Source organism: Thamnophis sirtalis, unplaced genomic scaffold (assembly GCF_051295495.1).
Source record: "Thamnophis sirtalis isolate CommonGarterSnake01/CBP01778 unplaced genomic scaffold, rThaSir2_p1.2 scaffold_3, whole genome shotgun sequence".
NCBI lineage: Eukaryota > Metazoa > Chordata > Lepidosauria > Squamata > Natricidae > Thamnophis > Thamnophis sirtalis.
In genome coordinates, this window is record NW_028261383.1 from 177,639,165 (window position 1) to 177,663,498 (window position 24,334).

Here is a 24,334-nt window from a genome sequence, read left to right on the forward strand (position 1 = left end):
CATGTTATATGCAATTTATTTCTTATTTTGCACATTTATAGAATTATAATATTGAAAATAGAGGATTTGGCAAATATGATACGAGGTTCTGATAAAAGAGGAGCAACTGAATTAGCTGTATATGTGTCTGTGAAGGTTTCTTTGGAAGATTTGCTGATCATCTGACTGTGGAAGCTGCTTCCTGCTCTTCTTCTTTCTTAGGACCGATGATCTGTTTCTCCTCTGGCATCAGCTCCAAATCTCCGACTCTTTCTCCACTTCGAGCCACTGTGAATCTGTTCACATGTATGGCTTCCTCATAGATTGGGGGGGGCGGCTCTGTTCGGGCAGGGTGATGCACTGCTGGCGCTCCACTGTGGGAATGGGCTACTGCGAGTATTCTCCTGGCAGCTGGTCCAAACATGGAATGGAAGGCTGAAAGGGAAAATACCAGGAGCATTTAGGTTAAAACGAACATTACAGCCACAGTTACTGTTATAACCAACTGTAACTAATAGTACAACATCACAACTAAAACCCCAGTAATGATTAAGGGTAGAAATTATTCTTATGTGTCGATTGAGTGATTTACTATATACCCTACTATTAAAAGAATTCTACAAAAGTGCTCACTGAATTGAGAAGCATTTTTAATTCTCTGTTGAAGAGACCATTCTTTTGAAATTCTACACAGTATTAATATATTACCATATAGCTTTTAAAAATAGATAATATGCTATGTAAAATATATTTAAAAAATATACTATCATGCTTAATCCCAGACTACTTCAGACTTACTCATAGTATGAAAACGACTCTTTGTCGCTCAAAAAGCAGAATAGGGAACTAGAGGGTCAGGTATGCAGGACTTATCTCTCAATAACGGAGTCAAAACGATAGAAGGGGTTGAAGTTAAGGAACTTTGGGGGAGAATATTGGAATTTAACATAATAAGGCACAGGCAATAGAACAACGTCAAACTAGTGTCTCAGACTTTAAGAGAGACAATTTCAGCAAACCTGGGAAGGATTCCAGGGGGGGAAAAAACCCCTGAAGAAGTATAGGAAACACTGATAATGAGATTATAAAAACTGAATCAAGCACAATACCACTGGGAAAGAAAGTTAGAGGCCCCAGATGGAAGGGGAAAAAAAAAACCCCCATGCTATTAGAAACCACAAGGGTTTATCAAAAACTGAGCATGCCAGACAAACGTTACTGCATTCCTTGACAAAATGATGGAAACTTATCAAGGAGAGATCCGACCTAAATCCAAAGAGAAATTTTCTGCCAGTAAGAACAATTAATCCATGAGACACCATTTCTCCGGGTGTTTGGGGTGCTCCATCACTGGAGGTTTTAAGAAGACATTGGACAATCATTTGCCTGGAACGGCATAGGGCAGTGATGGATAACCATATTGCCATCGCATGCCAAAAGCGTGGGGAGCGTGGGGGGGGGTCGTGCGTGCATGTGCCCACACCCATAATTCTATGTGCCCTCACCCAATGCATGTGGCGCGACCCACCCATGCTCCCCACGTTTTTGGCATGCAATGGCATGGTGGATCCTTTCTAGGAGCCTGGGGAGGGCGAAAAAGGCCTCCCCCCCCCCGGAGGTTCTCTGGAGGCTGAAAACTGCCCGTTTGCCGACTTCTGATCGGACAAGAAGGTCCGTTTTTCGCTGTCCCCAGGTTCCAGACCCTTTCTAGGAGCCCGGGGAGGCCACAAATGGCCTTTCCCACCCCCTGGAGGCCCCCCCAGAGGCCAAAAATGGCCCATTTGCCAACTTGTAGTGGGCCCAAAAACCAGGTGGCCAGCATGCACACGCACACCAGAGCTGAGCTCACGTGCCCATCGATATGGCTCCACGTGCCATAGGTTTGCCATCATGGGTGTAGCGTCTCCTGCTTGAGCAAGGAGTTGGACTAGAAAACCTTCAAGTTCTCTTCCTGCTCTGATTCTGTAAAGGCACCACCGCCTCATCTTCCTGGTATGTTTTCAAAAGATAAAATGAGGTTCGTAACCAAGGCCTATTCATTTCAGCCCATTCACCAACTCCCATTTGCCACCACCCAAACAATGGCGACAATCCCCACTGCCTAGAACAGCTGATTGGCGCCGCACCAACCCCCCTCCCCCTGCCGCAATATTCGCTTTGTAAGACGCACAGACATTTCCACCCACTTTTTTGGGGGGGGGGATGTGTCTTATAGTCCAAAAAATACAGTAATTGGGCTAGTCAACATTTTATCGTGATATCAGAAATGTATATACTAGAAAGATATAATGGAATTGTGTTTTTTTTTCAAAAAAAAAAAAAGGGAATGTATAGCCTTTAGGAGGCTTGTAGAGTGCCCCCCCCCCTAATGAGCCAAAAATAGCCAATTTTTCGCTCATTTCTGCCCTCCCCAGCACCTAGGAGCACTCTGAAAGGCTCCTAAAGGCTATGCACTCACCATTTTGGTGAAGGGGGGGCGGGCTTTCAGGAGGCAAAAAATGCTGTATTCAGTATATGACGCACCCAGATTTTCAGCCTCCTTTTTGAGGGACAAAGGTGCATCTCATACTCCAAAGAATATGGTAGTTACTTAGACCAGTGTTTTTCAACCTTTTTGTGCAAAGGCACACTTTTTTCATGAAAAAAATCACGAGGCACACCACCATTAGAAAATGTTAAAAAAATTTAACTCTGTGCCTATATTCAATATAGGCGGCTGTTTTTCCCACGGCACACCTTACACTATGTCACGGCACACTAGTGTGCCGCGGCACAGTGGTTGAAAAACACTGACTTAGACACATTGTCCTTGAACTCATCAATTTATTTTCTACGAAATATATTTTTACTGCAGTTCTTGAGAAACGGTTTTCTTTTTAGTCATATTCATTAAAAAAAGTGTTTTATAACTTGTTATTATCTTAACTGCCACCCCAGGAATCATTTAATTAAAAATACTCATGACATCTCTCAGGATTTCAAAGGTGCCCATTTGTCTCAAAAAGTTGGGAATTCCTGCACACTATTTTAAAAGGCAAGATTTTTCTGACTGGCCTCTTTCCTAATTGTTTTCAACCTTCAGGATGACCGAATTGCCTTTCCACTCACAGGTGATGGTGCTTTGAAGAGTGGTGTCCTGGTCGAAAGCAATAACCGTAACCTCATATGGCTGAGGACCAGCATCTTCTTCTCCTGAGTGGCAATTGAAGCAGCAGCATCTCAAACAAACAGAAACAAGGGCACAGAGAAGGAGGAGCCCACCAATGCCAACTACAAGCCTGGAAGTGAAGGACAAGAAGAATCAGAACTCTTGCCATTTGCTCATATAATGGAAAAACCTAACTACAGTATTATTGTCATGCTCCAGCGTATAACTTTATATATTGTTGTTACTTTTTAGCCCCATCTAGTGGCCAGAGAGACAAATACCAAGTATATTGTTTGAAGCTGACCCCACCCCGTTACCCGTCAGCCCACACTCTCAAAGTGCATGCTGGGAAGCCAGGCTCCATTTCCTTTAGGATTTGGGTCTCTGCCACGCATGTGCAGCGGGCGGGGTGCATGGGGAGGGTCACACGCGCATGTGCAGGGCTGGGGTGAGAGAGGGGTCGCGTGAACATGTGGGGGGTGCATATGTGGGGGTGGGACGCACACAGAGGTGGTCACGTGCGCATGCACAGGAGGGCGGGGCACGCAGGGCATGTCACACATGCATTGCATTATGGGTGGGTGTGTGCGCTTTCAGCACGCAGAGACAAAAAGGTTGGCCATCATTGGCTTACCCTCTCTAATCTATATGCGTATGAGTCTTAACTATATATGAGCCAAGGTGGCGCAGTGGTTAAAATGCAGCACTGCAGGCTACTGCTAGATCAGCAGGTCAGCGGTTCAAATCTCACCGGCTCAGGGTTGACTCAGCCTTCCATCCTTCCGAGGTGGGTAAAATGAGGACCCAGATTGTTGGGGGCAATATGCTGACTCTCTGTAAACCGCTTAGAGAGGCCTGAAAGGCCTATGAAGCGGTATATAAGTCCACTGCTATTGCTATATTAACATATAATCCCCCCGGGATTACACGCTGATGAACACTGAGGTGACATACCATTTCAGTATCAACCACATTCCTCTCAAAAGACACAAAAGCTAATTTGCTGAGCTGCTGCAGTTAATGAGTTATATGTTTATCTGGGCTATGAGTTGGACCTTCATATTTACTTTAAGCTCAGTCCTTCTCTGTGGTTCTGGTGAGAAATACATATTTGAGAGATCCTTGATGCTCTCTGAGCTTTCTTGTTTTCTTGCAGAGATTTCACCACCTAAACTAGATAACCTCATTAGTGTTAAGACTTCCCATTTGTGTGCTGAGATGTTTGATGCCCATATGTGGTACAAATAACGAAGAATATTTGTAGCTCAGGGTTGAAATGAGAGGTCCTTAATGCTTTCTGAGTGTGCATGTTTTCTTGAAGATGTTTCATTACCCAAACTAGGTAACATCATCGGTTCATCTGTACATGTGTATTTACAGATAAAAATAAGAGCTTTCAAGAACCCAAACAGGTAGATTCACCCCAAGGTAAATCCTAAAATATGTCTCTCTGTCTCAGGCAGAGAGCAAGTTGCCAGGACTCCCTTCCCCTGTGTAGATTTAATTCTATATAATTCTCTCTTCAAGAGAGTTTGCAAAGGCTCATACATTCTGTTTTTATTCTCATTGTTCCTGTTTATCTATACTAAACAAATGTCTCATTTCCTCAAGTATTATCTCATGCATATGAGGAATCAGTTTAGAAGTGTAAAAATAGCTTCTCTAATTCCAGATCCAGAAGGAAAGCCAATGTATCTTTTTTAAAGTTTGGCAGAAAAGGACTGAATGCTGATAATATTTTTTCTACCGGATCTCTTATAGAAAACTGTTGTGGCCCAGAAGGAGCCATTGGAGCTGCCACCAGACTCCGACAGCGAGGGGCCCTCTGAGTCGGCCCCGGAGGATGTGGAGGACCCTGGACAGGGTTCTGACTCCGAGCAGGGCGCAGAGAGACTGGTTGGCCACCAGGTGGCGCGTGAGCCTTGGACCAGTGGGGAGGGGGACAAGGGGGAGTGATCCAGAAGCCAGCAGTGAGTTGTTCCGGGATGCACCCCATCGAAGAGATTAAAGGACATTCTAATTAAGCTTGTCTCGGCTTTCATTACGGGATGGAGGAGGGGGTCAGAACAGAAAACTATTGTTCTTAATTTTATAAACAAACTAGGAAAACACAAAATTTAGCTTCTGAAATCCTTTCCTCCCTCTTCTCAAGTTTCATCTGGGTCATATGACTAGGAAGAGAGACGAGTCTAAGAATAACATTAAATAGCAGGATTGGAAAGGACTTTGGAGGCATAGTCCAAGCAGATGCTCAAACAGAAGAGGCTCCAGAGTCCACTCTGGACAAATGGTTGTCCAATCTCTTCTTGTAAACTCCAGTGATGGAGCATCCCACAATTTCTGGAGGCAACTTCTGTTCCACTGATTAATTGTTCTCACTGTCAGGAAATTTCTCCTTAGTTTTAGCTTGGATCTTTCTTTAATGATCTTCTCCTGCCCTGTGATGCTTTAGAGCCGTGATGGTGAACTTATGGCACGTGTGTCAGAGGTGGCATGCAGAACCCACTCTGCTGGCATGCGCGGCATCGCCCCAGGTCCTCACCTCCACGGTGTTTCTTCTGTTTCAGTGCAAATGATGAAGCAGAAGCCCATGAAAGAAAAAAGATCTTAGCTCTTGCCCTGCTGCCAGGGTTGGGATGCCCCACCTCTCACCACCACTAGCTGGTCTTCGGGTCTCTGCTGTGCGTGTCCACGCATGCATGTGTGTATGTCCATGTTTGGGCATGCGTGCACAGGCAGTTTGGGCCCTTGGTGTCTAAAAGGCTCGCCATCACTGCTTCAGAGCCAGCTTACTGGGAGTTGAAGTCCACAAGTCTTAAAGTTGCAAAAGGTTGGAGAGCTTTAGAGGACAAGCTGACCTCATTTTCTCTGGGAGACTCAGGTGTCATGCCACGCCTAATCCTTCCTTTTTTTAGGCTGTACATATCCATACACGTCTTGAGTGTGTGCATGTGTGGAGAAGTATTCTTAATATTCTCTTGTTTGGTGTGGTTTATATTTGAGTCACTATTTGTATTTTTTCTATTATCATATGTTGTATTTTAAAAGTAAAGAAGTTCACTCAACAAATTCAAAGCATCATAAGCAACATGGAATTTTCCCCATTAATCTTACCAGATGTACCAGTGATGGATCCAGTTTGTGTGGGAACAGCTTTGGGAGTAAAAGGAGTTCAAGAAAATATTAATGTCATAGAAATAGATGATTAGTTTTTATATTCTTACAATGAGACAATTATTATTTAGATGTTTGCTGCTATCTTAACCCAGATACATGAAATGTTTCCACAGAAAGCATTTTGCTTTTGAGAGTATATGTGAGATTTAAATGTTACACATTTGTTGTTGATTTACTTCATGCTATCCCAATACACCTGTTAGTAAATTAGCAGCAATCAAAATCCCAAATGATCTTGGTTGTATAACTCTCTCTCTTTTGAAAACTACCAATTATCCAATGTACTCTGGAAACAGAACTTTTTAATAGGATTTCATGAGGGGATCAGCAGATTTTAAAGGGGACAACACCCACTCCCATTCTGCATGAGCGATGGCAGGCCAGACTCAGGATTTGGGCACTGGCACTTTTTCCCAGTGGCTTTCTTTTTACTCACAGCCATAACTCCTGCAATAGTTGCAATGTATACTCCACGTATGCGTGCAGGACTGCCCTCATGCATGCACATGTGACACCCCCTTTGCGGGGGAGTTTTGACCCTTCCCAGGCTCCAGACGCTTTCCTGAAGCCTGAGAAGGATGAAAATGGTCTCCTCCGGCCCCCCAGAGGTCCTCCGGAAGCCGGAAACAGATCGTTCCCAAACTTCATGTTGGCCCGTTGGACCTGTTTTCACCCTCCCCAGGCTCCAGGGGCTTTTCCAGCCTCTAGAAGACTGAAAATCAGGTGACTGGTGTGCGGATGGGCAGCAGAGCTGATGGCTCACTTGCCGGCACATATGGTTCCGTGCGCCACCTGTGGCACATGGGCCAGAGGTTTGCCATCACAGCCCTAACTGTTAACTCCAACTGTTTTGGAGGGATAACATTCATATTTGGGCAGGCTTTTTGAAGTATTATGATTGGTTAAGGCCCTGTGGGCACAGAGTATAAATTACCGTGATTTGCCTGAAGTTCCTAAGTTCCAGTTAAGTCAATAAATGCTGTTGTATCTATTCTGGTCTGTTTCTTGCCTACTGAAGCCCACGACACTATAGTGGCAACAAAGGTAGGACGGTGGAGAGGAGAAAGCTGCTGCTAACCAGGAGACTGAAATCACTGGGTGTCAAACTGGGCACAGAGCCCTGGTGGCACCATGCTTCCTGCCCTGCCCGCTAGTAAGACACCCTGGAGGCACAGATGAACCTGAGGGATCTGTCCCCAGGACACTGCAGCCCAGCTCCAACCACAGCAGAACAGGCACTGACCGGCACCACGGGGTCCTTCTCAAAACGGCTAAACTGGGAACTCAATGAGTTTGATATTACTCACCCGGAACAGTGGGACTCATACACCTCCCAAGTAGATAATAACTATCTCTGTGCTAACCAGGTCATGGATGGCGGCCTGAAGGCAGCAACTCTGCTATGCTTCTGTGGACAAGACACGTTTGATATTGCTGAAAATGTGATTGCGCTGATTGTAAGAATAGAGACGGCGGCCTATGCAGACCACAAGAAAAAATTAAGCAAACATTTTGAGCCTAAACTCTCGGTCATCCCCGGGCGCCATGAAGAGAGATCCAGGGAATCTGCAGCAGAGTTTTTGGCAAGCCTTCGCCAAGCTTCATGCGAGTTCCCTGATCTGAAAGACCGTCTCAGAGACAGGCGCATTTGTGGCCTGCATAATAGTGAATTACAGCAGTGCCTATTTGCCAGAGAGAAACTGACGTTCCAAGATGCATTGAAGGAAGTCAGGGCACCTGAGGCTACTGGAGAGGCCATGAAGACTCTCCGGCCACCAAAACCACGTGCCACCCCCCACCCCCCACCCCAGCTTTCCACTAAGACACTGTAGAAGGCTTGGGGGAGGTCAGTGGGAGCCAAGAAATTGATTGCTTGAGGAGAAAGCCACCGAGACAGCTACGCTCCACAGAGCAACCAACTACCCCACAGAGCTGTGCAAGCTGCAGGGGACAGCATGAAAGAACAGAGTGCAGATTCCGCACAGCAATATGCCGTGCCTGTGGAAAGCAAGGGCACATTGCCAGAGTTTGCAGAAGTCGTCAAGGGAAAAGGCCCCCAGGGCAGAACAGAGTTGAACATTGCTCAGGAAGGCGTAGCATCCAACGCACTGGGGCACAATGTCCCATCGAAGAAAAGATAAGACTCCAACTGAACCTTGAAGGGGTCCCATGCTCCATGGAGCTAGGTACTGGATCGGCCCTGTCCATTATCTCCTCCATGACCTTGGACCACATGTGCAAATGTAGCCAACGGTGGGTCCTGCTCAAATCATCGAGCTTAGTGCTAAGGGACTTCTAGAATTACCATGTTTCTGTAAGGGGTGAAGCTACCATAAGAATACAGAGAGTTTGAGGGTCCACTCAGCATAGTGGTCATAGAAGGGCCACACACCAGCCTCACAGGACTGGACTCTTTCGAGGCTCTGGGCATCAGGGTAACGGGCATCCATTGAACCCAAATAGCCAATCTAGAAGCGGTATGCCAGCAATACGCTGACATATTCAGCACTGAGCTGGGACCATACAAACCTTGATCTAGCAGTAACTGCAATCCAATTAAAACCAGGCAGAGTTCCCTTTGCCTTGAAACCTAAAATTGATGCAGAACTAGACAAGCTGATTACAGCAGGGAGTGCTCCAACCCATGGACTGAAGCCATTGGGAGACTCCCATAATGACCCCAGTTAAGTCGAACGGTGACGTTTGCAGCTGCGCAGGTTACAGTGCACCATAAACATGACACTACAGCAGCATGCTCACCCTGCACCAGTGGGGAGCCACTCGCTCCAGGGATGCCAAATCTTCGCTAAGCTAGACCTCACCCAGTCCTACCAGCAGCTACTGGTAAATGACACGACCACAGAAGCAGAAACAATAACCACAGACAGAGGCGCATTCTGAATGCGCCACTTGCAGCACCAGGGTTATTCGAAAGTATTATGAAACAAACAGTGAAGAACATTCCCGGCATCTGCATCTGTACCTTGATGACATCCTGATTGCAGGAGAATCAGCGCCAGTCCCGATGGAACATCGCCGGGTAGTGCTCCAACGCGTCCACGAGGTGTGTCTGAAACTCAAGAGGGAAAAGTGCCTGATGGGCGTGGAATCCACAGAATTCCTGGGTTTCCGCATTGATGCTACGCCGTTGATGCTGCCATCTGAAGCTAAAGGAAATTCAGCAAGCCTCACGCCAAAATCCGAGGGGGAGCTTCAAGCGTTCCTGGGCTTGCTCAATTTTTATCACTCCTTCTTGATGCGTAAGGCTCCCCTGGCAGAACTGCTGCACCACCACCTATGGACAGACAACCACTCTGGGCCTGGCTGAGCACTCAAGACAAAACGTGCAATGCGGTGAAATCATTGCTGTCCTCAGACTCCGTGCTAGTTCAAGGAAACCCTACCAGTAAGACTAGCCCGAGATGCTTTGCCATGCGGCAGTGGGGCAGTACTAAGCCATAGGATGCCAGAGGGTAGAGAGGCTCCCATCGCCTACTATTCTAGAACGTCATCATCGGCTGGAAGAAACTATGATAGACAGGCAAGGAAGCCCCAGCCATAGTGGCTAAGGAAGCCCCAGCCATAGTGGCTAAGGAAGCCCCAGCCATAGTGGCTAAGGAAGCCCCAGCCATAGTGGCTGGCATTCAGAGGTCCCACAGCTTCTTATATGGACGAACCTTCACCACCTTCACAGGACAAAAACCTCTGCTTGGTCTCTTCTCAGCTGACGCCGCAGATCCTGTCACTGCAAATGCTACAATGGCCCATTTCCATGGCTGCCTACTCGTACCAGCTAGTCCACAAGCCGGGCAGGGAAGTGGGCCAAGCTGATGCTCTCAGCCGACTGCCTCTGCCACAGACTGAGCCAGATCCACCCCAGCTCGTTATCCAGGACCTGCCTGAGGCACCCCTACATGCAGGAGACATTGCAGCTGGAACCACCACGGACAGAACACTTTGCCGCATTCTCAACTGGGTGTTAAAGGATGGACAAAATCCCAGCCAAGCCCTGAGATCCAGCACTACGCTTCTCAAAAAAAAAACAAGAACTTCCAGCCCACAGAGGACGTGTGGCGTGGGGGAGCAGGGTCATCATCCTAGCCAGTCTTTGCTCCAAGGCACCGGATTTCCTACATGAGTGGCTCCCAGGAATTGTTCAGATGAAGGCTCTAGCCAGGAGCCACTTGTGGTGTCCAGGCCTGGACAAAGACATTGAGAATCAAGTAAGGAGTTGCCAGGTCTGCCAAAAAAAAAAAAAACCCCACCGGAGATGCCACAAGCACCAGGGGCACAGCTGGGAGACCCCACAGGCCCCATGGCCTTGTGTCTATATGGACTTTGCAGTCCCACTCCAGGGGCAGCTGTTCCTGATAGTAGCTGACAGTTAGTCCAAGTGGTTGGAAGTGGCACCAGTCTCATCAATGACAACAACGAGGTTCATCCGAGAGTTGTGCCAGCTGTTCGCCACATGTGGTCCCCCAGGTATAATTGTGTCTGACAATGGAGCCCAATTCATGACAGAAGAGTTTCAGTCATTTCAATATGATTCAGCACGTAACGCCTGCTCCATTCCACCCCACGGCCAACGGTCAGGCCAAATGAATGGCCAGGACCACAGCGGAGGTGCTCAAGTGGATGACAAATGGGGAATCACCGCCTGGCGAACTTCCTCCTGTGTCAACACACAACTCCCAGTACAGCAACAGCTCACAGCCCAGTGGAGCTGAGGTGGGGCCGGCGGTTCCCAATGAAACTCTACCAACGACACCCAGACAGACTAGTGGTGGAGACGGCTCAGCCAACCCCCCCCCCCTCCCCCCGGAACCTACTGTTGGGTGAATTGGTCTGGGCCAGGAATTATGGGAGTGGGGCACCTTGGGTGTGGCAGCTAGGGTAACTAAGGTAATGAGCCCCTTGTCATATGAGGTTACTCTGGGGAACCATCATACAATCAGATGCCACACTGATCAGTTACGGCATCGGCAGGCTGGGCCAGTCCCGGATGAGGATCCCAGGGCTTTTTCAGACCCACCACAGAACTGTTTTTCTCCGCGTTTGCCTACACCATCTGTGGCTTTCACCTCCAGGGAGATGGAGGTCCCAAGGGCCGTAGAGCTGCCGCCACTCATGGGCAACCAGAACAGCCACCAAGAATGTCCACTTGGAGACGGACAATACTCCACTTAAACAGGACTCACTGGCTACATTGCGAGAGGCTACCGGGCTCTGTGGGGCCCCCGGCCTGTCTCAAAGACTATGAATAGTGAACACACTGGAGGTAAGAACCATCCTAGAGGGGGAGGGGTGTTATGCATTGAATATATATATATAGAGCTGTGATAAGCCCTGCTACAGAGAAACCAACTTTAGATGACACCAACTGTTAACTCCCCCCTTTTTTGGAGGGAAACCTGGTGCCAGGCCTCCAGTCATATTCCTCTTAGGATCTTTGGCCTGCCACGCTCTCTCTTATTTCACTATGCTGTTTCATTAGTGGGGAATTGGGAGGGGGGAATAGTAAGGAGTAGAACGTTGTTGTCAAAACAAAACATTCCTTTCTAGAAGCCCAAGGTCATCCTTTTGTCTCTGCACTTCTGCACCTGACCAGAAGCGGATGGGTGGGATTGCCAGTGTGGCAGTGGAAGACTGGACCATGTGATGGACTTGGGGGTCAGGGGGGCAAGATCATGAACTTTACTTTGCCTTGAACTCTGATTTAATTTTGGATGATATTTGGAATGCTGATGCTTAAAACATTCATATTTGGGTGCGATTTTTCAAGTATTTATAATTGGTTAAGGCCCTGTGGGCACAGAGTATAAATTACAAGGATATGCCTGCTGTTCCTAACTTCCAGTTAAGTCAATAAATGGTCTGTTTCTTGCCTACTGAAGCCCACTCCCAATAAGTTGCATTTTCAAAGCTATATTTCTGCTGCTCAATCCTATGCATGATATATCTAACTTGATTTCAAAATTCTTTCCCCACTGCCAGATGTGTCCTTTCATTTCCAGATATAATCTGATAACCAGTAGCATCAATAAGAAAATGTGTGTTTGGTGGTGAGATATGCTATGAAGAAATACTATTAAAAAATTATGTTTCCAGAATATATTGGACAATTAGCTGGTTTCAAGAGAGGTGGAGGTTATACAGTGTATAGGACTATAGAAAATCTAAAATTATTTAATTTGACAATTTTATGAATCATTATTAACATACAAAAATGAATGGACATTTTCAAAGAGTTTGGGTTTGGATATCTGTGCTGTTCTGAATATTCTAAGTTATTGATGTTGCTGACTAAAGTTAGTTTCTTTTAGTATTTTCAACCAGATTTAAAATATAAATAACATCTTGAGAAGAATCTAATGATCATACAGTCTCATACTTAGGATTAATATTTTGATATGTTTGCGTGCTTGAGTGTGTGTGTGTGTATGAGCATCTTGCACAGATATTTACTTTGGCTATCGTCTCTGTGAAAACAGTTTTCTAGCTAAGGCTGAACCACAATCATTTCCTCTTAATTTTGTCCAAAACATGTTCCTCCTTGAAAATAGGAGAGAGTTTCCCATTGATTTCTTGGAGCGAGGAAGAAATTGCACTAAAATATTATGGTGTGTATGTACCAGCTCAATGCAACCTCACAAAGCGACTGAAAGTTGTCTATTTTTTCCATTCTTTAATTTTTTTGTAAAAATTCTTTCTACACTTCTTTCTACTGCTTGGGAAATAAAGCCATACATCATGCCATTTGCTCCAAGTCTATCCAGGAACTGCAGACAGTGAACAATTTTAAGCCTTGTATCACATGAGATATGTAGGGCTTTTTTAGTAGGAAAAAATAAGGTTAGCAACATTACAGATTTATAATATTACAAACTTATAATAATCATTTCTCTATATCTAATAGGTTGCTTGGTGGAGGTAAAGTAGGGACATAATTCTATTTTTTACTCTCAATGAATTGTCAAAAAATACATTTTTAAAGTTCTCAGCGCAGCTCATTCCTAAAATTATTTATAGCCTTTTTCCAAAAATCTATTCCATACAAAAACCGAAGCAATTTTTATCCATGTATCTTAGATAGCTTATTCAAGTCATAAGAAATTGATGGTGCTCTGCATATACTTACGGATCATTGTTTGTACAATTCTCTTGCAGTTTCACCTGTGGAATCTTAACAGAGAAAAGAATCGAGACAATGGCAGAATATTCTGCTTTCTTTCATAGAAATCATATAATCATAGGGCTGGAAGGAACCTTGGATATCTCCTAATCCATGCCCCTGCCGATGGCAGAAGACTTTTTATCATCCTTGATAAAATAGTTCCCCAATCTCTTCCTAAAGACTTGCAGCATCCATAACTTTTGGAGGCAAACTGTTCTTTTTTTCATCCTCACAAAGTTAAAATTACAATTTTCTTGAACTGGTATAATATTCATAATTGTTTTCCTATTCTCATATAATCAGATATTTGAGTCTCTTTTTTCCTTGCTGTTCAGCATGAGCAAGATAGGTTTTCTACATTTTATGCTACAAATCTACGTCCTAAATCAGAATTCGTTTCCTTTTGATTTTCTACCTCTTTTTCCATCTTGTTACGTTGTGATCTAACACAGCTTACCTGAGCCAGACATGCCAAAACAGAGATGGTCACCACTTGGGCGCCCTTGCTCATCATCCGATGTGGTTCTTCTTTTCCTTCCCAAAAGGCCTAGTTAACTTCATTATGCACAGTCTGCAGGCCAAGCAAATCAACAATGAAACAGGCTCAACACCCAGCGCTTTGCTTTTTCAGTCTGTATGTTTCTAAAAGTATCCTTTTATTTATAGACATCGCAGACACGTACAAAATGCATACATGCTTTCTCAGTATCTGTTTATATTTACCTCAGAAGCTGAAGAAAACCCACAAAGTTGAAGAGGGACCCAAATCACATCGTCCTTCTTCATTTTGATGTTCCTGCTTGTTTCTCGTAGTTTTTTTTTTCCCTTTTCTGTCCTGACTCCTCTTTGAAGACAGAGGTCTAGTTTAGGATGAAGGTTGTAGAGTAGAGCCTCTTTCTCCTTCTTTATCCCTTTTACCAGAGAAATGCTCTCTCAAGGACAAGGTTTTATATTCGCAGAGTAACTCAGAAACTACTCTCGTGAGAACTCCTTAGTCACCCATGCTACCAATCTCCAACAAAGTACTAAAATGTTAATCTGTAATAAATTGCTGCCACTTCACTGATTGGCCTCACATAATTGATGTAGGGTTTTTTTTCTTTTTCAAAGTAGTTATTTTCCCTCAAGCTGCTTAATCAGAATCTTGTAATCACCAGCTATTTTCCATGGATATGACCACCATGACTGCAATTTTTCCTGTGCTTTGGTGTTTATATATGTGCACGAATTGAGCTGGAAATGTTTATGTACAATATCCTATTACTGAGGAACTCCAAATATTTCTCAATAACCATTCACATTTTAATCAACTTTATAGTTAACTATTTCCTTTGGGGTATGTGACAGCTGTTCCGTGAAAGGCAAGTCGGTGCTGAATCAGAAAATTTGCTTATGCTCAATTACAACTATGTTGCACCAGCAATTAAGCTGGTGAATCATTACTCTGACATAGTTTTCAAAGGTAGCAAGCGGAACCAATGGATTCTGGAGCACGGCAAACATTCTCAATTAGAGGTTGTTGTTTTTTAAATTTTATTTTATCTACACACCTCATATTGATTCATGCACCAAGCAGACTAACATGTTGGCCATTTCACTAATCCAGAAAATGGGTATAATTTAGCAGCTTTGAAAAGAGGTCCCTGGATAGTTTACTATCGTGTTTACAAACAGGTAACTGTGGGGTCCTTGGAGCTCTCTGAGCGCGGTTGTTCTCTTGAAGATGTTGTCAAACATCGTCAGACATTGTTCTGACTAATAAACCCAAGCAAATTAAAACTTTCAGACTTAAATCTTCCTTAAAGGACTTCATTATTGGGAACATCATATTGGCACGATTAAGTGTAAAACCAACTATAAATGCTCCCCATGGTTTTGGTAGAATTAAAATAGTAAATGATCCCCTTCCCAAGTGCCACAGGTCAGATTGTTCATTTAGGTTAATTGGAGGATTTCTCAGACTACATCTGACACCTTTGGAGATGACCTTGGTTCCCATGAGAGTTCTGTGTTGTGTATACACACACACACACACACAGGCACACACACACAGAGTATGGCAACTGAGAAAGAAGAAAATGGCTTCTGCCTGGTTCAGTTTGAAGTTGACGGGTGTTTCATTACCCAACTGAGCAACGCCATCCCCGCTAGAAGGGAGAGGGGTTTGAATTCTTGTTTATTTGCAAATGGCTTGTCCTTTCAGTATTGGTGGCTTTGTTTTATTTAGGTAAGTTATATGGCCACCCATTCACTCTCACCAGGCAGCTCACATTTAGTAACCTGCACCTGGAGTGGCCTGACTGGGAGGCGTCTCCAGTTGGATCAGTGGATTGGCTGCACCGTGTAATGGACAGGCGGGTGCAGGGGAAAGGACTTTTGACTTTCCTTTGAGTGGGGAAGGCTTTCAGATTCGGGTTTCCCCAGATGTGCCAATATGACATTTCCAATAAAATAAATCTTTGAGAAATTGCTTGCCTCGGAGTCTCACTTGGTTGGGGCCTTACTTGGAACCCTGACAGGCAGAGGGAGAGATAGAGAGAAAGAGAGAAAGAGAAAGAGGGAGGGAGAGAAAGAGAGAGGGAGGGAAAGAGGGAAAGAGAGAGAGGGAGGAGAAGAGAGAGTGGAAGGGAAACTGGTGGGAGTAAAAAAATTACTACGCTCGGGTGGGGGTCGGTGATCATGTGACTGTGTGTGGCTGTGTGTGTGTGTGTGTGTGACTGGGTAGGTGTGGCCAACCTGACATCACACCGAAGGGTGCCTTGCCTGGTCTCTCCTCGCCGCAAAGGCTTAACAAGATACAATTTCCCTGCCTGTTGATTGATTACTACCGAGATAGTAGTTTGAGACAAATAAGTGGGTTTTGGGTTGCAGTTTGGGCCCTTGGTCTCTAAAGGTTTTGCCATCCCTGGTACGGGCTCCCTTGCCATGGAGAGGGTTGGATTGTAAGACTTCCAAGGTCCTGACCAACCCTATTGTTTTATGTTCCAGGTAAGTATTATTTTAGGAGCCACTCATAATTTTACTTTTTAACTGTAAAATCTATTTTGAATCTATTGGAAAACATACCAGTGAGATATAAACTTGAGATGCATTTTCTGTCCTTCAGTTCAGGTTGAAACCATTGCTTCCTTCATTCTGAAGCATTGGGATTTCCTGTCTTGAGCAAGTTAATTCAATTTAACTTATCTTATTTTTTTAAATGTTATTTTCCAAATCTTCTATTTCTTGAGATACTCACTCCTCCACAGGAAATTCAATGCCAGCTATAGAATTTTATATCAGTGATATATTGCAAATAATATCATTGGTGTGTTTTAGTAATTCAACTGAGAGTTCAGTAATGCAGAAACAACTTTCCAAGAAGGATGTTATTATGGCTACATATCACCCAACTCCATATAATCCCCCCCTCCCATTTTCCCACAGTAGAAAGTCTGGCAGGTCTGAAGGCCAAAAAGAAAAGATGGCTTGCAGGCATGACAGGCAGCCTCCCCTCAGAACAAAAGTGTGTCCTGTAAAGAGAATAATGCAGGGGGTTAACATTTACTAACTAACCCACCTCCCTTCTCCAGGGGGATTCTTTGGCTCATTGGGAAATTTGTCATGGAACTACTTCACTAACTTGTCAGCTTTCACATTCCAACTTTTCACCCATGTAGCTTCAGACAAAGGGTACCACTTCCCATGCACTAAATATTGCAAATGACCTCTATACAATCTAGAGTCTAGTATTTTTTTTCCCCACTCCGTAGTGAGTTTCTCCCTGTATTACCACAGGAGGAGCGGTTGGTTGGGTCTGAAGTCTTAAATTAGACAAAATCACAAGTTTCAGCAGGCTACAATGAAAAACTGCAGGTATTTTCCCTAGGATTCTAGGCAGACTGAGCTGAATCGTTACTGGGTTAATTATTTTGACTATTGGGAAGGGAAGGGACCAGCGTTCCCTCTAAGCTGCGCGCGTGAGCGGCCGCGCAGGTAACAAAGAAACACCGCACACAAGTTTCAAAGTGCAGCGCAGTGTTTTTTAACGTCTTTAAATGTACTGAAAATAGCCCCCTTCCCTCCTTTCTGAACTCTGATTTCTGATTGGTGAAATCAAGCAGAAAACTCTGCCCGGAGACCGATGACGCTACAGAAGGAAGAATTCCCATTGGTCCCCCACGTGTCCACTCCATTCCCTACCCAACTGCACATGACACACACACACACACACACACACACACACAAAGACACACAGACAGACAGACAGACAGAGACCGCATGGACTTCCTCTCCCCAGAGGCTTCCTGAAGCCTGGGGGGGGGGCGGCAGAAATGGCCTCCCCGCCCTCCTAGATGCCCTCTGGATCAACCTGCCGGTATCTCCCCCCCCCCTCTTTCTGCCTTCCGGAAGCCCATCGCTTAGGGCGCTTCAGGCTCTTTTCTTCCCTCCCATCCCTTGCCCTGATTTCTGCTCGAAACAGAATCTGCTGCTGCCTCCTCCTCCCCCAACAGCACTGTCGGATTTGCCGCCCAACGCTGCGGCTGAGGTGAAGCCGCCAAAGCTCCCGCCAGCATCCCTGCTTAGGTGAGGTGTTCCGAGCGGAGCGGGAGGCAGGCACCGCCGCCGCTGCCATGGGCGGGTGCGCCAGCGGGAGCTTTGGCAGCTTCGCCTCAGCTGCAGCGCCGGCCAGCAAATGTGGTGGTGCTGTTGGAGGAGGAGGAGGAGGAGGAGGAGGAGGCGGCAGCAGTTATTCTGGTGGGGGGGGGGGGCTCGTCACAGCACTGATAAGGCCACAGATCAGCCATTTTTAGATGCAGGACATTTTCGTACAGTAATGCAGAAAAAGCAATGCTGTCTGCCAAAATGCTGTCACTTAATGAATATGTATAAACATATCAGTGAAAAGTGGGTGAATGAAAGGCAGTAAAAATAGGAAATGTTTGCTGAAAGCGATGCAGACAGAAATGCCTTCTTGTTAAATTCTTCGAATACAAATTTTAAAGATTGTCTTAAATTTCTTGCTGGTTTACAGGCATTATTTTTTTTCTTCCAAAAATTAAGTTAGCCTCAAGGAATTTCATTCCCAAGAAAATGAACACAGAAATGAATGTAAAAAGAAGCTATTAAAAAAAACCCTGTTCATTAATTATATAAAGCACTATTTTACTTACACTATTTTTTCCAACTACCATTTCAAATTATTCACCCTTCGAAGTTCCTATCTTTCCCTCTGTGTGTGTGTGTGTGTGTGTGTGTGTGTGTGTGTGTGTTTGTTTGTTTGTTTAAAATGCAGGAATAAAAATGCTCCTAACACACCACAACTTTAAAGGCCATTTTTTGTTTCAAATGTCAGACTTTCTGAGCCAACATTTTGGTTGCTAAGCAGGAGCGTTGTTAAGTGATACTGATATTATTTTTAATTAAGCGAGCCCCTTGAATAAACATAACTTTGAGTTTCAAATAATACTGATTTCGTTGTTGTCTTAGGTGACTTCTGTGAAAAAAATTCAGGTGCTCAGGCATGAAAATGTGCCGCTCAAACACTATACTTTTCCGCTCATACTGAAAAAAAATTAGAGGGAACATTGGAAGGGACCTAAAAACTTTGGCCCTAATTTCTTGCTAGGCATCCTCAATATATTTTATATCCCACACAGAAGGTAGGTTGGAGCAAATGGTTCTTGTCAGCTTGTTTCTTGTATTCTTCTGCCACATCTGCCAAAACTTTTTTTGTATTCTCCCACCCCTTTTTGGCAGCGTCCATCTATTCAGTCAAAGACCAATGTCTTTGGAGGAGGGGGGCTCTCTGGGCAACTCAGGCATGGGAACAAATTCCATGCCACTGGAAATGTGAAAAGGAGTTAATTCAGTGCTGCTTATTATATTATATTATATTATATTTCGGCAAATGGCAGCAGGTCTGACCGATTGTCCTGTTCATAATCTACATAACAACAGATGCATTGTTCGACCATTGCATTCTCTCGTTCTGCTGCTCTGTTTGTACTTGGATGGAAGGCTGAGCTGAGTCCTTGTGCAGACCCAATTGACCTCAGAAACTCCCTCAAGAACTTGGTGGTGGACTGGACTCCCCGGTCTGAGATGATTCTTCAGGGTATACCGTGTAGGTGGTAGATATGCTTACCAAACATCTTCACTAGCTTCTTTGCTGACAGTAACCTTGAGCAAGCGATAAAGTGGGCTTGCTTGGAAAATAAGTTGATGACTGTCCAAATTACTGTTTTCCCGCTGCTGTCTGGGAGCTCTATGATGAAATCCATTACAATCTCTTCCCAGGGTCAACTGGGGCAGGCCACCTTTTGCAGTAGCCCAGGAGGCTCGCCTGGTCTTATTTTCATGGCTGCGCAAGTGGCACAACTTTTTACGTAGTCCTCTACTTCTGCCTTCATTTTAGGCCACCAAAATTGGCATCTGGCAAGGTGGAGCATTTTTTAAGAATCCAAAGTGGCCTCCCAGCTTTGCATCATGGCTCCGCTGCAGCACTTTTAGCTTTAAGCTGGCAGGAAGATATATTTTGAATCCTTTCCAGGCTAGTCCCTCTCTCATTGTTAAGACGTCTTTGTTGTTAGCAAGCCAGGGGGAAGTTGGCATCGCTGCCTTCAGTGCAGCAGTCAGTTTGTCCTGGTTGGGATCAGCCAGATGTCTGGTCTGGCGCCTGGTGGTGACTTGTGCTGCCATTTGTTTGGAGGGAATTATGGCATGAATCACTTCCTCCAACTGTCAAACTGTGGCTTTCTTGACAAGGCATCTGCTAGCAAGTTCTTCTCTGCAGGAATATGCTTCAGTTTGAATCTAACTCTCCTGAAGCCCCCAGTGGGCTTGTTTTGGAGACAGCTTTCTGGGGTTTTTCTTTTTTCTTTTTAGTATTTTGAGGTTTTTATGGTCACTCCAAACTTGCATGGCCCTTCCCCTCTTCTAGGAAATGTCTCCATGAGAGCAGCGCCCAGTGGCTGCATAAGCTTCTTTCTCCCAAGGGGCCCATCTCCTTTCAGTGTCGGTGGGTTTTCTGGAGACATAAACACAAGGCAAGAGTTGTCCTTTTGGGTCTCCCTGCAACAGAAGGTGCCCCTACAGCTACATCACTGGTGTCTGCCTGCATTATGGATTTCTGCTCTGGGTCGGGGTGTTTGCAAAATGGGCTCTTGGGCAAAGAGCCGTTTTAATTTCTCAAAGGCTTTTCGGCAGTCCATTGCCCACACAATTGCTTTGGCTTTCGCTTTGTTGGCGCCAGTCCTGTTTTTAACAGTTCAGTCAGGGGCAGAGCGACTTCTGCAAACATTGTGATGAGTTGCCTATAGAGGTTAGTGAAGCCAAGGAAACCATGGAACTGTTTGCGAGTCCACGGGGGTTGCCAGTCCAAGACATTTTCCCTGAGTCCATCTCTATCCCTTCACTGGATATACGATATCTGAGATAATCCAGAGAGGTTTTATGGAGTTCACACTTTGACAGCTTCGCATAGAGCTTGGCAGCCAGAAGTTTCTTCAGGACTTGCCGCACCAGCTTTACATGTTCTAGGACGGTGGTTCCCAAAGTGGGCGGTACTGCCCCTGCGGGGTGGTGGGATGACTTGGGGGGGGGGCGCTAAGAGGCAAGGGGGAGTGGCAGAGGAGTGCTGGAGGTAGCCCCCTGCCTATGGGGCACAGGTGCTGCTGGTGCTGCTGCTGCTCCCTGGTCCCCTCGCTTATCTCAACCACACAGCCCAGCAGATCTCTGCCCGGTGAGTCTTCCTCTGCTTCTATTCTAGCTACCTCCCCCACGGCCCAGCCAAGGTATCTATTCTTTTCCCGAGCTATTTCCCTCCGTCTGGGCTCTCCCTTGCAGAGCTGAGCCTAGCATTCAGTTTAAAATCCAGGGCAGGGGAGGGGGGGCAACAGAGCAGCCAGGAGGAGGGAAAACGTTTTTCTTTCTTGCCAAGCTATTTCTTTTTTCCCAAGGAGGAGGAGAGAGGGACGGAGGGAGGCAGAGAGGGAGAGAGAGAAAGAGGAGAGGAAAGGAGGAAGTCAGAGAGAGAGAGGAAGAAAAGGAGGAAGGAAATGAGAGGGAAAGAGGAAAGAGTGAGAGAGGGGGGAAGGGAGAAAGAAAGTGAGAGGGAGAAAGATGGAGAGAGAGGAGAGTAAGAAAGGAGAGTGGGAAGAAGATAGGGAGAGAAAGGGGGGAAGGAGGGAGGAAGAGAAAAAGAGGAAGAGAGGTGAGAGAGAGACAACCGAACTTTACTTATGAAAAGGTGTTAATTATGTCAATGGAAGAGATAGGAAGCTGCATTAGTGATATATGTCAATGCATTGATTTGTACATAAAATGTTTAGCTTAAAGAAGTTATAAGGAATCACAAATATGTAAGTTAAAAGTGTGGAAAATGTAACGTACATGTGGATGACTCTTGGCATGAGTTGCATTGGGAAAATAAAAAATCTATAATAATAATTTAAAAAAGAAAATGATTCCCCAAAGAGGTAAAAGGCAACATTTTGCTAGAGTTATTCTTTGCTTCCAATCTGTTGAGGAAGGAGATTGGACTCCATTGTCTATATTTCCCTTTCCATCCCCAATGGCACATTTGTAAAACGAACCTTTATTTAATTGGCCATCTCATCCTGCTTCAGAATCCCAAAGGTGCTCTTTGTGCCTGGCTCCCAGCTGGTGTTCCTTCTCAGCAGCTTCTGCGGCTTCCACCATGGCTTGGGAAGGTGAGTAGATGGTCTCGACATAGATCCCCAATCTGTCATCTATGGCTCCCCCTGTGGGCTTCTTCTCTTCCTCCATCTTCCCTGAGTCTTCGCGCTGCCCAGGTTCGGGGGCGATGCTGGGGCTCAGGACCCCGGACAGCACCTCAAGGTTTGGGGTAGCTGATAAAGTATTTTTAAAGGGAGATTTAGGTTAATGTCTGGGATCCAAAAAACACCCCCAACAAAATAAAACCTCGAGGCTTAATTTTCCTCAAAGTTCCACTTCATTAGAGATGTCGTGTTGACACATCTGGGAAAATCTGAATCTGAAAGCTTCCAGATTTTCCCACCCAGTTGAAATGTTGGATGCAGGAACAAAAACAGGCATTTGAGATTTTAAAGTTAGTATTGTCTCAAGCTCCTGTTGTGGGACTTCCCAATCTCGAGAAACCTTTCAATTTATATATGTGGACTCGAAGAGTAATATAGTGCTTGACCTCCTGACTCAAGAAAAGGGATGTTCGCAACAATCCATAGCTTAACTTGATGGAGCAGCAAAGGGATGGCCACATTGCCTTAAAACCCTGGCCGCCACTGCTCTTCTGATTGAGGAAGCTAATAAATTGACTTCTGGACAACTAATTACCAGACATACCAGTCATGCAATTCATGGAGCATTAGAAACAAAGGGAAATTTATAGATAACTAACTCCAGGATTTATAAGTATCAAGTTCTCCTCACTCAAAATCCTCAAGTGACACTGAAACAGAGAAATGCCCTAAATCCGGCCACCCTCTGGCCTATCCCAGGTCCTGAAGTTGAACATAACTGAAAGTCAACTAGGGGCCTCATGGGCGAGTCAAATTGTGGGAGAATTAAACAAGCAAATACAAGAAATCCAAAAATACTGTGTGTCCCTCAGTCCACCATTTCTGAGCACCTCTACTCATAATATTCAAGTGGGAGGCAGGGTATGGGGGGGGAAGCACTGGGAAGGAGAGAACTTGAAACCTAAGTGGTCAGGTGTTCTCTGGTCAGGTGTTCTCCACTTGCAGTAAAGGTGTTGGAAGCCAAGACTTGGATTGACTGGACTTGAGTAAAGCCGGCCGCTGATGAGTATTGGGAGACGGACCAGGACGAAGCCCGACCTCTAGCGGTATGCTTGAAGAAGCTCCCCCTATAACTGCCCTACCGGCAACGGGCAGAAAAACATACGGGGCAGAAGAGGCCTTACCGGTGTCACTCTGGAAGCTGACCCTCTGCGTATGGCTGAAGACTTGGATGAGAAAAACAACTTTTAGTCTGAGAAGGGAAGAGTGTATTGGGCAGGCTAAATATAGTCCAGGGAATGGAAATCCGTTCATATATATATATATAGCCATAAGAGCATTGTGTTTCGCTGTAGTGAGTCTGGTCCCCCTGATTTGCAGTATTGGATATTTATTTTTTTGGAATCGCCCCCATCCCAGAGAGGCAGGTGGGAAAAATATATTGACGGTGACAGTGTGAATCTCCTGGGGACACTTATGTTTGAAGAGCCCCCCCATCCCCTGGGAGTGGGGGTCCTCCATAGCAGTGGCCTCCAACCTTGGCAACGTTTAAGGCTTGTGGAGGTCAAGAGTCCCCAGAGCTCCTCAGCCAGCTTTGCCACAGAGAGGACCGGGGAAGGGGGGGGGTGGTCGGCCTATTTTCCAAAGCACCTGCAGCCCAGACAAGGAACAAGGGACGGGAACTGACCGAGGAGGGATTTTTCTGAGAGTGAGAACCATCAGCCGATAAGGAAGAGAAGAAGTTGCCTCCGGAAGTTGTGGGAGCCCCGTCATCCCTTGAGACTTTCAAAGGGGCTGGGCTGACGTCTGTCAGAAATGACGTAGGATCTCCTGCTTGAGTGGGGAGGGTTGGGCTAGATGACCTTTAAGGTCCCTTCCAACTCTGTTAAATCTGTTAAACGAAAGGCCCGCCCCAGTTGACGCTTTACGGCCTCAGGGAGAACGTTCCTAAAGACGACGGCGGCTCTACAGCAACAGAAGAGAAGGAGCTGCTCGCTGGAGAAGCTGCCCGCCCCCCCCCCCCGCCCACTCTTTTCCCACGGCCGCCCACGGTCAGAGCCAAAAGGGAACTCGGGACACCCGCGGGCGCCCCAAAGAGACCCCCCCCCCGGTGCCAGGCCAGGGAGACCTGAA

General features: G+C 45.7%; 2 protein-coding genes across 2 annotated transcripts in view; one reads left to right on the forward strand and one right to left on the reverse strand.

Moving 5' to 3' along the window:
• Positions 1 to 22,186, reverse strand: TMEM52B (transmembrane protein 52B). Its single transcript, XM_087711111.1, has 6 exons — positions 22,055 to 22,186; positions 13,936 to 14,049; positions 13,443 to 13,486; positions 6,242 to 6,280; positions 3,088 to 3,257; positions 1 to 414 (listed from the first exon to the last, which is right to left on the reverse strand). Exons 2-6 carry the CDS (start codon positions 13,990 to 13,992, stop codon positions 158 to 160), a joined length of 567 nt encoding a protein of 188 aa, XP_087567237.1. The 5' UTR covers positions 13,993 to 14,049; positions 22,055 to 22,186; the 3' UTR covers positions 1 to 157.
• The window catches only part of M6PR (mannose-6-phosphate receptor, cation dependent), a 25,736-nt gene continuing 23,493 nt past the window's right edge, over positions 22,092 to 24,334 (forward strand). Inside the window, exon 1 of the mRNA XM_087711110.1 lies at positions 22,092 to 22,171. The gene's annotated coding sequence lies outside the window, so the exon portion shown is untranslated. The remainder of the gene's footprint in view (positions 22,172 to 24,334) is intronic.